The sequence below is a fragment of the Cyrtonyx montezumae genome, unplaced genomic scaffold, assembly GCF_038088225.1.
Source record: "Cyrtonyx montezumae isolate F1298 unplaced genomic scaffold, pur_monq_1.0 scaffold_12, whole genome shotgun sequence".
Lineage (NCBI taxonomy): Eukaryota > Metazoa > Chordata > Aves > Galliformes > Odontophoridae > Cyrtonyx > Cyrtonyx montezumae.
This window is the reverse complement of record NW_027071848.1, coordinates 17,474,039-17,487,210: the sequence shown is the minus strand read 5'-3', so window position 1 is coordinate 17,487,210 and position 13,172 is coordinate 17,474,039. Positions and strand designations below refer to the sequence as shown.

Here is a 13,172-nt window from a genome sequence, read left to right as displayed (position 1 = left end):
TGGTCCCACTGGTATGGGACTGCTGCTTAAAATCCTTTGGATTTGTGTTTTCATTTGAACACCAGTGCAAAAGTGAGACTTGGGGGTCATGGTTCCTCTTTAGATCACTGGAATGAACAAGGGCTGGTACCAGGCTGACAAGCTGGGGCCATGTCTAGTGATAGCACACACACCGTGCTGCTCAGGTGAGCAGACAGTTTTAGTAATCCAGATAAGATACACATATTCTTTGCTGGAAGTTGGAAAAGGCACAAGGTGCTCTCGTGGCTGATTTGTTGTCTGGCCAGACCCTCACCTTGCTTATAGGCACCTTTCTTTTATTGCTCTGTATCTGCATTAATGGCTTGTGTATATGTTCACTGTACCCTATAAAAAGGACAGTTTGAAAAAGAAACACGAAAGCCTTCGGAATAGGAATCAAGCCTGGCAGTCCTTTACAGCTAACATCTCATATATTTCTGTTTTCTTCAAGGACTACCAAGCAGACAGTGGGATGGTGCTGGCCTCAGAAGAACTGAAACGCTTCACATGGACAGGCAGCAAGCAGAAGTGGACACTCTTTGGGTGTGTATTTTACACTTCCTTCTGCTTTACGTTACAGGTCAGAAGAGGACTCAAGGTCCTTGTGCTGAGCGAGGCCCAATGATAGCAGCTGTGGCGTGCCCAGGCCCTGCCAATGCTTCTTGCTAAGGTGTCCTCAGAACCAGAGGATGACTGAAGTGGGAAAGGATCTCTGGAGGACACCTGGCCCAACCTCTGCCTAGCAGTTGAGTCAGGAGTCTGTCAGCTCCCACACTCTGCTCTCCTCAGAGGAACAAATTGCCCTCAGTCCCTTCCACATCTGTTGCCCTTAGGACTGGTTATCACTCTGCCCATCAGCTCCGTGCCAGGCTGGGCGGGAATGTGCCCTGGAGGCAGAGGCTGCAGGAAACCGGCCCTTGGTGATGGGGAGGAGGGACATATGGCTGAAGAAAGTTTGCAGTCATTTCTGCATATCCCAAGGGCACCCGTGCCAGGATAAGGCTCCCACTGCTGGAGGCTGCCCTTGTTTTACATGAGTCAGCTAAGCACGGTCCATTTAACACCCATGGGCTCAGGATACTAAAGAAGCAACTTTACAATAGATGGATGTGAGGGCCTCATTTCTCTTCCTGCTTTTAAGCACTGTAATATATTGGCAACCTTCCTCCACCTAATTCCTGACAGCTGCCCAAGCAGGGAGTGAGGCCTGTGCTAAACACTGCACTAGCACCGACTCTGAATGTGGGAGATGCTTATTTCTTGATGCTGGCAGCATCTGCAGCTGGTTCCAGCTTGCTGCTCACAGCCAGCCCAAGCCTATCGTGAGCCCACCCAGGCTGGCAGCTGGGGAAGGCTGAGGAAGACCCAGGCCCATCCTGGCAGGAGGTCAAGGGCAGCAGGGGCATGCTGGGCCAGTCACCATCTCTGTGCCAGGCAGCCTGGTATTGTCTTGGCAAACAATTGCAGCCAGCTGAAACGTGCTGCCAAAGCAGGGAGGCCATGCTTTGAGAAAAGCTCCAGTGCTTGAGCACACAGATACACAGGTGTGGGAGCACTCAGGCAGGCCTGCTCGTACAGCAGTGCCTTGCAGGGGCTGCTCTCAATCATACAGCAAACACCGTGGTTCCCCCATATGAAATGCACACAATGCCTCTTCCTCTGGGTGGCACAGACAGGATGGAGTGTGTCTGACCTTCTCTCTGGAATGGCTTTAAGGAGTCTGCTCAGCTGCATAAGGAAAAAATGCTTGGGTCGGGGAAAAAAAATTAAACTCAGCCATGCCTGCTAGAATGCAAATCCTCAGGGGACAGAGCAGTTGGCTGAGAACACACAAGGTCATCTGGTTGCAAGCTAAACAAGCATTGCTGCAGTGTTACAGCTGAAAAGCATTCATGTATGCTAACAGTGACCCCTTGGTGTGCACACATTCCTAAAAGTGGCAGCTTTCAAGCTAAGCATCCTTCACTTGGGCGAAGCTGGAGCAGTACATAAATGCCTCTAAACATAGCACTGAAAACTGGACAAGATGGACCTCTACAAGCTCTTACACATGTAAGCTTATCTAAATCAATAGTCCTACCTCTCCTCTTGTACCTTGAGCAGAGCATCCTGCTCTGTGCTCCTGCCCTCTTTGTTCTGCTTGCTTTGCCTTGCAGTGAGCTGGTCGAGGTTACTGGATTATCAGAGGATGACCCTGAAATAAGACTCAGCAAGCAGGAGCAGCTCACAGCCAAGGCAGCTGGTGCCAGCACCGGGATGAGGAAGGGGTCAACCCTGGTAGGAGCAGCACAGACCAGATTTACTGCAATGCCTGGCCAAAATCAGAGTGCTCCCCAACCCTTTCCATCCACCTCAGTGCTGGAGTTTAGGACACAGATGCAGACAAATGCATTCACAGGAGCAGTGGTATCCTCATTCACCCCATCCCAGTACAGGATGGGGAGATGCTCACAAGTCCTGCTGAGCCCCTCAGTCTTGGCGGGAAGCACAGCTACTGACATGGCTGTCACACATCTTGGACCTGCTATTGCTAATAAGGTGAATAAAGGTGTTAATGTGAACAGTGTAAAAAGAGAAATCTTTCCAGTGCCTCAACAGAGATCCCAACAGACAGGTCTGGAGGCAAAGACAGAGTGATATTCTGAGGTCCACTTCTTCACCAGTGAGCAGGACCCAGCTGCATCTTTCTTCTAGCTTTGCAGTATTGGTGAAAAAGTCTAACCCATGTAAGCCAAAATTCTCAGCAATCCCCCAAGTCAAAGCAAATTTCTGAGCCAGAAAAATGCCAGAGAATGTCATCTGTGAGCTGGAACAAGCATCTTAAAAGCCAAAGCCAAACTCCTACCTCACTGAGATCCTGAATGCAGACTGTCAGGGAAAAAGCAGTCATTCCCTCCAACAAACAATCCCAATTAAAAAACAAGACGACATTTTCTAATTTATATTCCCATAGTTGAAATAGTTCACAGGAAAACAAGTTTTTGCTGGCTGTAAACTGTTTCAGCACAAAACCAGACCACAGATGCCCAACTCTGCAGGAGCCCAGGTACACCAGTGCACTCAAGGTAAAACAAACAGATGCACTCTACTGGTACAAAGGTTTGTCAGTTAGCTTCAGTAGAAGCTGAGTGTAGTGCTGAAGCTTCCTTATTTTAACTCCAAAACATACTATTGCTTCAGGCCTTTCAGTCAGCCTTGAGATATGAAGTATTATTTGTTAAAGCATTAATCTTTCTGAATAAGCTAGGGCTACAGCAACAAAACATTATGATCTGTGGCTGCAAGAAAAAACAGGTTCTCAGGATGCAAGGCACAGTGAGGAATAAGAGGATCCAAGTATGGTGATTTTAAGGCTCGTAAGTTAGCATGCACACTGCACTTTCTGCCAGCCCACTGCTCCCTAAGACTCAGCAATTACAATGTGACTCACGGAAGCATCTCTTTGTGAAACGTTTTTAAAAGTCCACCGAGGCTGTGACTAACTCTGTCACATAGCTATGGAATTTGTCCCAAGGCAATTACTTGTCCATCTGCCAACAGATGCAGTGTAATAACACGGGATGCATCTGCAATACATCATGAAATCTCCTCACGAACTCCATCCACCTACCAATGAAGACGGAGTGGTCTGCTTGGGAGGACCCTCCAAGCTTCCCACTGCAGACAGAGACCTCACTCTACAAAACACACAGGCTTGTGAGTTAAAGATTCAAGAAAGCACGAAATCTAAAGGAAAGCAGTACTTCTTTGCCTCTCAGTTGAGGTGGGCCATGAGCTTCCAGCACCACACTTCTATTGAACATCTAACAGTGCAAATTAAAACCCTGGGCTCTCAAAGTGTCAACAGATGTTCTGTGGAATTCAAGACTAGGACTGCCAAGGTTCTTGACCTTCTAAAAGGAGAGGGCCAGAGCACCCATGAATTCATAAACACAAGGGAGAGAGACCCTCATTTTAGGTATTACATTCCAATAGAGGTTTAACTTGGGATTTCGCATTTGATCAATGATGGAAAGCGTCCTGGCTTGTTGCATCTACAGGTAAAGCTTCAGCATCCAAGTTCAACAGCACTGAACTTCTCCCTGCCTTAACTTTGCTCCTAATTTTAAAGAGCCCTTTTAAGCTTGGAACTCTCAGAATCAGGGTGAAGAAGTGCTGTGAGGCAAACAGCATCTCAAACAGTAGCTCATCTGAGAAGATATTAAACCATCTTCCTCTAAAGGGCATTGTATAAAAGGCAGCCTAGAGGATAACCAGTTCTTTGCGGGACAGGATTGCTTTAAATGCAAACCAGCACTACTTCACTCCTCTCACTCAATCTTCTCTTATAAAGGATGAAGATCCTCCTAGGACCCACAGTTCAGCAGCCAGACATCACACACTACTCTGCCCCACAATAAAGTTTCAGTCCCCAGCAACAGCCACAAATGAACAACAGAGCGTATGCCTAATGCTCAGATATTTCCCTGTATGCAGCAAGATTAATACATACAATGAACACAGTCACTTTAATAAAGATGTTTGGTCACAGCATCTCTGCTCAGAAGGGGACCCAGGGGGAACACAGAAGGGCTCTTTCAGTCCTCTGCTCTACTGTCCCATTAAGCAATCCTATCTGATTCAGTGCAGTTTCCATCATGTGAGCACAAACAAAGCTGCTTCTTGTGACATGGCTTTGTTCAAATCATTAAAACAAATGCCTGTACACGTTAAATGTGCTAACAACGATGCTGCTCTATTTCAGTGTGAAAAGTGTCAGCAGGAGCAAGGAGTCGGGGCTCTCTGGAATAACAAAGCCAAGAAGCTTCTGCAGTTTCAGCTGTGACCAACTCAGCAACTCCAAGCAAAGATACACCCATGGAAACACAGTACTGGAGAAAATGAAAGCATGCCACTCTCCTCCTCCTGACTACAACGCAGTGGTCCGTTATTCTCAGCCATCCATTTAAGTGCTTCTGGGCCAAGATTTACGTAGGTTGCTCTGAAAGTAATGCCTCCTATATTTTTTTCCATGGAAACTACAACAGATACAATAACAACAGTATTTGCTAGAGCAAATTCTCAGCTACAAAACGCCATTTTTCAATACATTCACCATTAGTTGATTCACGTGGATGAGCTGATTGACACACTCTTCATTTTGTGGTGCGACAGCTGTGCATGGCCATCTGGATGATGCCTTGGCTTTCATGTCTCTGTCACTGCTGCCCAAATGCACCACTCACCGCTTCACTATGCTCACATCCACTGTTCAGTCTCCATCAGCATTCAGCAAGCTTCTATGAATGTCAATGGGTGCCATTTTTTCTGCATGGAGGGACACACCTTTTCTTTAAACACGCGTCCACGTCAGATGCCAGTCTGTCAGACTGCCCCTCTGCTGCCATCTGTCACAGCACGATATGTATCACAATACTGGTGGGAAGGTTCAACCCCTGCTGCCATACTACCAACATCTGCCTCTGATGTCATGGACCAGCATGATAAAATAGGAGGCATTACTTTTAGTGCAGTTGTCATAACATGCATTTTTAAAAAAGGCTTCTCTAAAATAACGTCAATTTAGAAACGTTGAGCCAAGTAATTTTAATTATGCTGAAATTTAAGAGGATATCATTGACTTAATCTAAATGATCTTTGTTTCTGCAGACCACTATATACAAAACGTAGCAAAATACTAATGCTTAGGCCTTGACTTTCCTAATGCTGAACAGCAATAGCTGTAATATCTTCCCCAGTGCTTCTAACAATGAGAGCAGTCATCATTACAGACAAAACCAGTTCATGGTTTGGTCCCTTGGCAGCAGAAGGGCACACAATGCTGCACTAACCCAGTCTAAAGTTGGGAGAGGCAGCTGGGGTGAACCCGTAGAATAAAAGCATCTTGGAATTTGCACCCTATGTCTCGGGTCTGTAGTGAGACTATCTGTGTAGTGCTGAAAAATGAAGGATGCTCAGAGAGGAGAGAAACAAGAAGCAGATCATACACTACCAGTTTTCAGTGGAAATTCTACTTTGAGATTATTGAGGGAAGGCAAATGGCCTGAATGAGCCACCACACGTCTTACTGTTTTGGAGGATGAAAGAGGTAGGGAGTCCTGCAAGGCAAGAATTTCAAAACACAGTTTGCAAGGATGCAAAAGACCTAAGATCAGAGCCAGTGCTACAGTACCAGGGAATGCAGATCGACTCAGTTTGGTCAGTCCTACTGGAACCAGGTGAATATTCCTGAAGTTTTGCACTTTGTCAATATGCCAGCACACACACACTGGAAACAAACAAAACATGCTAAAGCCAAGCTCCGTCTGTGAAATCTAGTGGGCTTCCTCACACTGCACTGAGTATATTTCGTTTATGGGAATCAGTCTGAAAAGAGGCTATGGCTACTAAACTGCATATACTTTAAGCAAAGAATTAATTTCTAGAGAGCGTCCAGAGAGTGCAATGGGATTATTTAGAAGTGACAAGGCAATTGGTTTGGAAAGTTAGGGCAGCTTTTTGTTGTTGTTTTTTTTTTTTGCTTGTTTTTTTCCCATTTATAGGTTAGTTAACAGTATGTACGCACATGAATAAGAATTTATCACTGATTTGCAACAGACTTTTGCATAGCATCTCAGAAGGGACATGAATGTTCCCTGTTTAGGGCAGGTAGGGATGCACTACCCCATTTCATCTCTGAATTCAGTATTAACAAGGATTTGGCCATTTCACATAACAGCACTAAAATCGCTGAAAACATTACAAAGGATTCTGACTTCTTGAGTCAGTTTAGGAGCTGTGAACTTAACCCATTAACAGACGTGAAGGCAAGGATCTTTTGCATATTTACAAAGGAAAATGATCTTGTATATGCAAGTAAAAGAAATACGTATTGCGACTTCTAAGCTGTAAATCTGTTCCAGTTCTTCCTTCCCAAAAGATGATCAGTATTAAAGACAAACTATTGCACCATCTCTTCCTGGTAAAAATAAAAAATAAAACTCAGAGAACAATTTCTTAACTCCAGCAAAAAATTAATTATGGGATAATGCATCTCTGAAGTGTTTGCACAATGTAAATATATAAATATGCTTTTTGTGCATAAATAAAATTTCTGTGAATAACTCATTTTATCTTGCATTTTCTGTCTTCATACAGTGTATTCGATCACTAAATTCATACAATAAAGTTTGCTTTTTGGAAGAACCTGTCAGATGCTACCTTCCCTTGGTGAAGCCATGCTGGCTGTCTCAGATCACCCACTCCTCCCTCACGTGCCTTATAACATCTCTTCTAGGAAGATCTGTTCCATGATCTACCCAGGCACAGAGGCGAGGCTCACCGGCCTGTAGTTCCACAAGTCTTCCTTTCTCCCCTTATTAAAAAACCAAGTGATGTTTCCCCTTTTCCAGTCAGTGGAGACTTCACCTGACAGCCATGACTTTTCAAATGCAACGGAGAGTGGCTCAGCAACCGAGTCTCCATATAATAAAATTTCTAGATACAACGCGATGTAAGGGATAAGAAGTCCTTATTAAATGAATACTAAGTACCGATTGTTTCATATATACTGCACAAAGTTTCATCTTAGCATAGTCAGGATTGGAATAAGACCTCCTACATCAATCCAAGAGTAAGTAATCTCACCATTGCACATTAACAATATAGAAAAGAAATTCTAGGCAACAAAGTTTGTTGATTACTTGACATGGAAATTCTCAAGTGAAATCAATATACTTTGCTACTGAGTTGTCTCAGGAGTTAAGGAAGCACGTATTAGCACAACTTGGGTAATCAGCCTCTATATGTTTTAGGATAACTCATGCACTCCCAGTATCAAGCATTAAAAACTAATCGTGAACCACAACGGTTTAAACTTTGCACTGGAAAAAAAACACAGAAGAGATACGACTGACCAGAATACAATTTCTGCATGAGCTGAAAAGTTCCATATCCAACTTCTATACTTCACATTGTCAAAAACAAAGACCACATTGTTTCTGGTATTCTTTATTAAAAATACTGCTGTACACATGAAGAATGAAAACAGGATTAAAGATGAGTAACACATATTGGGACCATGACATCAGAACTTAACATACTGGTGCTTTTTAGGGGAAGCAGTTGACACCTGAATTACTGAAACAAGGGCAAATCAAAAAATATATAGGTACCCTCAACAAAATATTTACAATATAGTAAATACAGCAACAGAATTTAAAACCAGTACAAAAATTAAAATGACTGACATCATATGATTTCAAAGGTTGCCCTGTCTGTGCTTTTAGCTGTAAGAATAGGAAGGTTAGAATTAAGTTTCCCATCTAGGAGGACACATCCTGGTGGCTCTTCTTCATAAATACAGACATACAATTCTTCCTATGAATGGACAAACTACAACTTTAGGACAACCTTCTAAATGGAATTAAAAAGGGGCAGAAGGGCTCTCCCCCAAAAAACACCCAAGCTGAACTTCAGACTGTTTAAAAATCATTCCCAAATACAAACCAAATGAAATAAATAGAAAAAAACCCCAAAACAAAACAAAAACAAACAAAAACAAACAAACAAAAAAACAAAGCTCAACTCTTTTTTTTTTTTTTTAAATTATCATCTTATGAATTACCATACACCAAATATTTTCTGGCTGAAATTATTTATGTATGAAAACTTATTAGCTGTCTACCTTTTTGTTTTTAAACCAAGTCCTGAGGTTAATAGGGGCTGAAGCAAACTGACATTATGCAAATACACACAGGTTTGCAATTTAGACATGTCTTGCAGAGGGTGGTTTGCTGGTCTAAAAAGGATGAGAATTGAAGCCCTATTTTACCCCTGCCTTACACTTTCACAAAATATTGGTCCACAAATTAAATTTTCAAAGGTTCCCACACCCCACAACTGAACAGATGATCCCCTTTCATTTTCAAAGAAAACAATACTGGAAAAAACCTCAGCCCGCTTATAAATTAAGCATTTCATATTTCTTCTAGAATACAAGTACTTCTTTTTTGTACAAAAGAATTACAATATGATTTGTCAAAAAACATATAAAAGACAGCTGCTCTTCCTCAAATACATGAGCTAATGATAAAAGACTGTTTTTCATGTTCACTTTTCAAAGTTCCTGTTCCTTTTACATTAAAAAGAACATTCTGGCAACTGTTATCGTTTGAATATTAAACATGTTCCTTTTAAAATTCATTTGATCAAATGCAACAATAATCGATCTTTAACTCAACAACTGATGCTACCTTATGTGGATTCAACCACAGTTTCTAAAATGTGTAAAGCATGTCCCTAGTCTTCAAAGCTTTCGATGTGAAGAGAGTTGCTTTCCTTGATGCAAGTCTCAAGGCGGAGAATCATTTTAAAGCTTATAAAAGTGGACAGAGAAATAATAAAACCTTCTCTGAAAACTACAAATATTGAGAATTATTAAAATTGATGCCAGTAACATCAGTTGCAAGTGCTTAGAGTCTGTCCTGACCTTTTGAGTTTCCACATTTTCTCCATGGTGAGCACCCAGTGCTATTAAAACATTCAGTGCTGGGAAAGGGTAGATACAGTCTTCACTACTGCTTTAAGAAAGAAAATTCCTACGTATTTGGCAGTCTTCAGTATCAAAGTGTAGGTGTTTAACTAGAAATCCCATGAATACCCAAGTTTGGAGACAACTGCAAGTCCAAATATTAGAAAGGTAATTGAGGAGGAAAATTCCAGACTTTTGAGACTGAATTACTTCAGGAATATTCATGTATTATCAAAAGTAATATTACTTTGGGCTAAGCAGTGGCTGCAAAGGCACAGCAGATCATTATCCCTCCAGATTCAGGCTGTAAAACTTGAAAAGCTCTTGATGCCAGACAACTGCTGTGTTTAGTTAATCTTCTTTTAACAGTGTCTTTGTATCTGTATCCAGTGTAGCGTACCATAATAAAGCTGTGGTTCAAAGAACAGAACTTTATACAAAAATTATACTGTAAATAACCTAAAGTAATACACTCCTGAAACTTCAGACATTTTAACACAATTTCTTTTAAAAAATCTATTAAAAAAATTGCATAAATGTAAATGCTTCTGACTAGCAGGAAAACATAGAAACATTTTTTAAAAGGCGATGGTTGTGTTTAGAGCAAATATGATATGCTCCTTAAATTATAGATGTTTCCCGCGATGCTATTTTTGTCACTTTGCTTAGACAAAGTTTAAATCAAATATCAGGGAACTTTCTTTCCTTTTTTTCTTTTGGTCAATTCAGTGATACTTCAAGTTGATCGATCCTAAAGTTTCATCTTCTTTTTTTTCTGAGCTAACAGTGGGTGGCATACAGAGCTTGCATACAACACACTTTCACAGAGGTTACGAGCTAAATGGTAATTAATAGAACACAATTTCTATTAAATTATTTACCTGGTCCTTTATGCTATTCTGGGTGCAAATAATATCAAAAATGAATAAATTTTGCTTTATCCTCAGTGACAAAAATGTATCCCAGAAATGTCCTTGCAAAGAGTTTCCCTTAAGTATACAATGTGGCAAAACTTCAGAGATCAGAAAAGTCTTAAAAAAATTAAAATTAGTGCATATACAAGTGGAAAAAAATAAAAGCAGGAACATCATGCACCTGATGTGTTCCTTAATCTAAAATAAATTCTTCACAGATAAAGCCTCCAATGGCAGCCTTAGCTCTAGGATAAGTGAAACATTCTTCCCTTCAAGTAACAGTGTACCTGACTGAAGTGCAAGCAGCTTTGCTCATCTCCTGTTTGTTTCCCAAATATGAAATGAGATGACAACAACAATTCAGCTGTAGTGCAATTTGCTATTGGTTAAGTTCCTCAGCAATGTCCTGCATGCTTTCAGCAAATACTACAACTGACCATTTGCGGCTGCAATCAGTTCTTGAAAAGTATTTTCAAAGCAGCGTTTTAAATCGCTGTAAGTTACCACAAGTACACTCTTCTCATCTCTGGAAATGAGGCTTATTTTTTCTGGCACACCAGCATCTAACTGCAACAAGAATGCAAAAGATAAAATAAAAGAAGTGTGAAATAAATGGCAAAACATTTTCCCAATAACAAAAGCAATCGATTTCTTGTCAAGTACATTATTTTTGTGAAACTCAGATCCTTCCTTTCTGTATTGTTAACATCTAATCTGAGCTCCACGAGAACAACATCCTTGCCAAGAAATCAAGACATTTTGGTCTTAACATGATGGACATCCCACGCCTGTGGACTAGGTTATCGTTGTTTTCCCCTGTCCATAAAGCAAGTAATCCTGCAATACTACTTCCCCCTAAACAGAATATCTAGTGTAATTTTCAGATAACTCCTCATGAACCAAAGATTTGACATAACATTTGCACATCATCCACTATATTTGCACATAAGATTCACATGCCTCCTAGTAGAGTAGGTGAATTACCTCTTGCCCATTCTAAAAATGAATTAATGGATGAACCAACCCCAAGTACTCTGAATAACAGTAGAAACCCAAACCTCATGTTTGTTTGTTTGTTTTTTTTACCACGGTGAACACAAACTAGTTCAAGCCTTCTACAGAGTACACTTCTTCCCTTATTCTAAGAAAAGCATTACCTACTTACAGTCCATAAATGAAAGGGTAATTCAGGCTTAAAGATTAAAATTTGTTCCACATTTGTTTTCATGTACTGTTCTGACTTCTCAAATACAATATTAAAGTAATACCAGAACTGAGTTGCATGATCTTCCAAGCAACCGCCATGCAACTCCTGTCACCAATATTTGATGACAATTGCCTGTAATAGATGCAGAAACACTTTTGTCATGAAATCTATTTAGAAAACATGAAGCTCCACAAATGGCACAATCTCCCTTAAGGAGGCTGCTGGATTCCTTTCACTAGGAAGTTTCAGGAACAGAGCAGAAAAGCAGTAATTTGGGATGCATGTGTGTTACACTACTTACATTAGAGATATATCACAAAGTCTTAGAGCAGAGAAACATGGTAGTTCATGTGCTGACAGTACCTTCTGATGCTTTCTTATGATCTCACTTTGCAAGAAACCTCTAGCAATGGGGAACAGACTCTTTAATGAAAAGCTTTGTGGCTTGCTATGTTGATATTTCCAAATTCTGATACTAAAAACTTTCCACCTCCCATATAGAAGGTGAAGCAGAGGCAAGTAGGGTATGATAACACTGAGATAATCTTTAAATACAGCCCCAGCAGGATTAAATAAATGTGATGTTATACTGACTGGCAGAAACACAATTTCATTTGGCACTGAGATGTTGGCTCTGTCTGAAGCAACATAGCAAATTAGAAACTGCTTGCACTTATCTTCTAAAAATAACGTTCTGATCATAACCTTAAGAGCTGTAACCTCCCAAATGTAAAGCTTCTGCTTTGTGAATAGCTTAGAAGGACAAAAGAAAGCCAATTAGCTTTTAATTCTTGTAGAGTAGGATAAAGTTACAATTCCCTTCCAACACCCATTACAAAATGTTATGTTTAAGCTGTGTGAGAAATTGTTCTTCACATTGTCTCCCACAAAATAGGCAATATATCTTAGTAAGTTTAAGATATGGAAGGTCTACATTAAGAAAATCACACAGCTGACTAGAAGCATTATATGACTTTCCTTCTCTTTTCCTTTGGATACATAAATCAGCCTCTTAGCAAAAGAAATCCCAAAAACACCATGCTGAAAAAAATATTTTGTTAAACAATGGAGTGGGTTTCATTAAAAAAGAACGTTTTTGGAGCATAGCAGGAAAACCCAAATAACCACTTCTTCTAGTAAGCACTATGATTTCAGAAATGCTTTGTAGAGAATGTTTCTGAAGCAGAGTTCTACAAAGCCTTACATTTTTTTGTGTGTTGAGCCCACAACCACAGAAGAGAAGAGCCTCTGTTTAAAAAAACATAAGCCATGAGCATTTAGAGTAAGGAATTTGTTGACAGTCTCCTACCTACAAATTAGGGCTGTTCCACACTTGTTAAGAACTATACTGGTTACTGCTTTCAAATCATGATGACATTTCACAATTTGAATAATGACATGCATTTGATTTAGCCTCGACAATTGCTTTACTTCCCATTCTAAAGTGATTACAGACACCAATCAGAGATATAAAAATGGTTAAAGATATGCACAGCAGTGGTCTAACAGAAGATAAAAA

General features: G+C 40.7%; 2 protein-coding genes across 8 annotated transcripts in view; one reads left to right on the top strand and one right to left on the bottom strand.

The window, feature by feature from the left end:
- FLT1 (fms related receptor tyrosine kinase 1) overlaps positions 1-5,091 on the top strand; it is a 100,989-nt gene extending 95,898 nt beyond the window's left edge. Inside the window, exons 29-30 of the mRNA XM_065730148.1 lie at positions 473-564; positions 4,766-5,091. Coding sequence (XP_065586220.1) covers positions 473-564; positions 4,766-4,970 — 297 coding nt within the window. The 3' untranslated portion in view covers positions 4,971-5,091. The remainder of the gene's footprint in view (positions 1-472; positions 565-4,765) is intronic.
- A 4,239-nt stretch (positions 5,092-9,330) lies between these two features.
- Positions 9,331-13,172, bottom strand: part of PAN3 (poly(A) specific ribonuclease subunit PAN3) — a 74,769-nt gene continuing 70,927 nt past the window's right edge. For 4 of the 7 annotated variants that reach the window (XM_065730149.1, XM_065730155.1, XM_065730150.1 and 1 more), the window contains one exon: positions 9,331-11,013. In XM_065730149.1, the coding sequence (XP_065586221.1) occupies positions 10,873-11,013 (141 nt within the window). In that variant the 3' untranslated portion in view covers positions 9,331-10,872. Of the gene's footprint in view, positions 11,786-13,172 lie in introns of all 7 variants that reach the window. The other 3 variants (XM_065730151.1, XM_065730154.1, XM_065730153.1) reach the window with 2 other exon arrangements.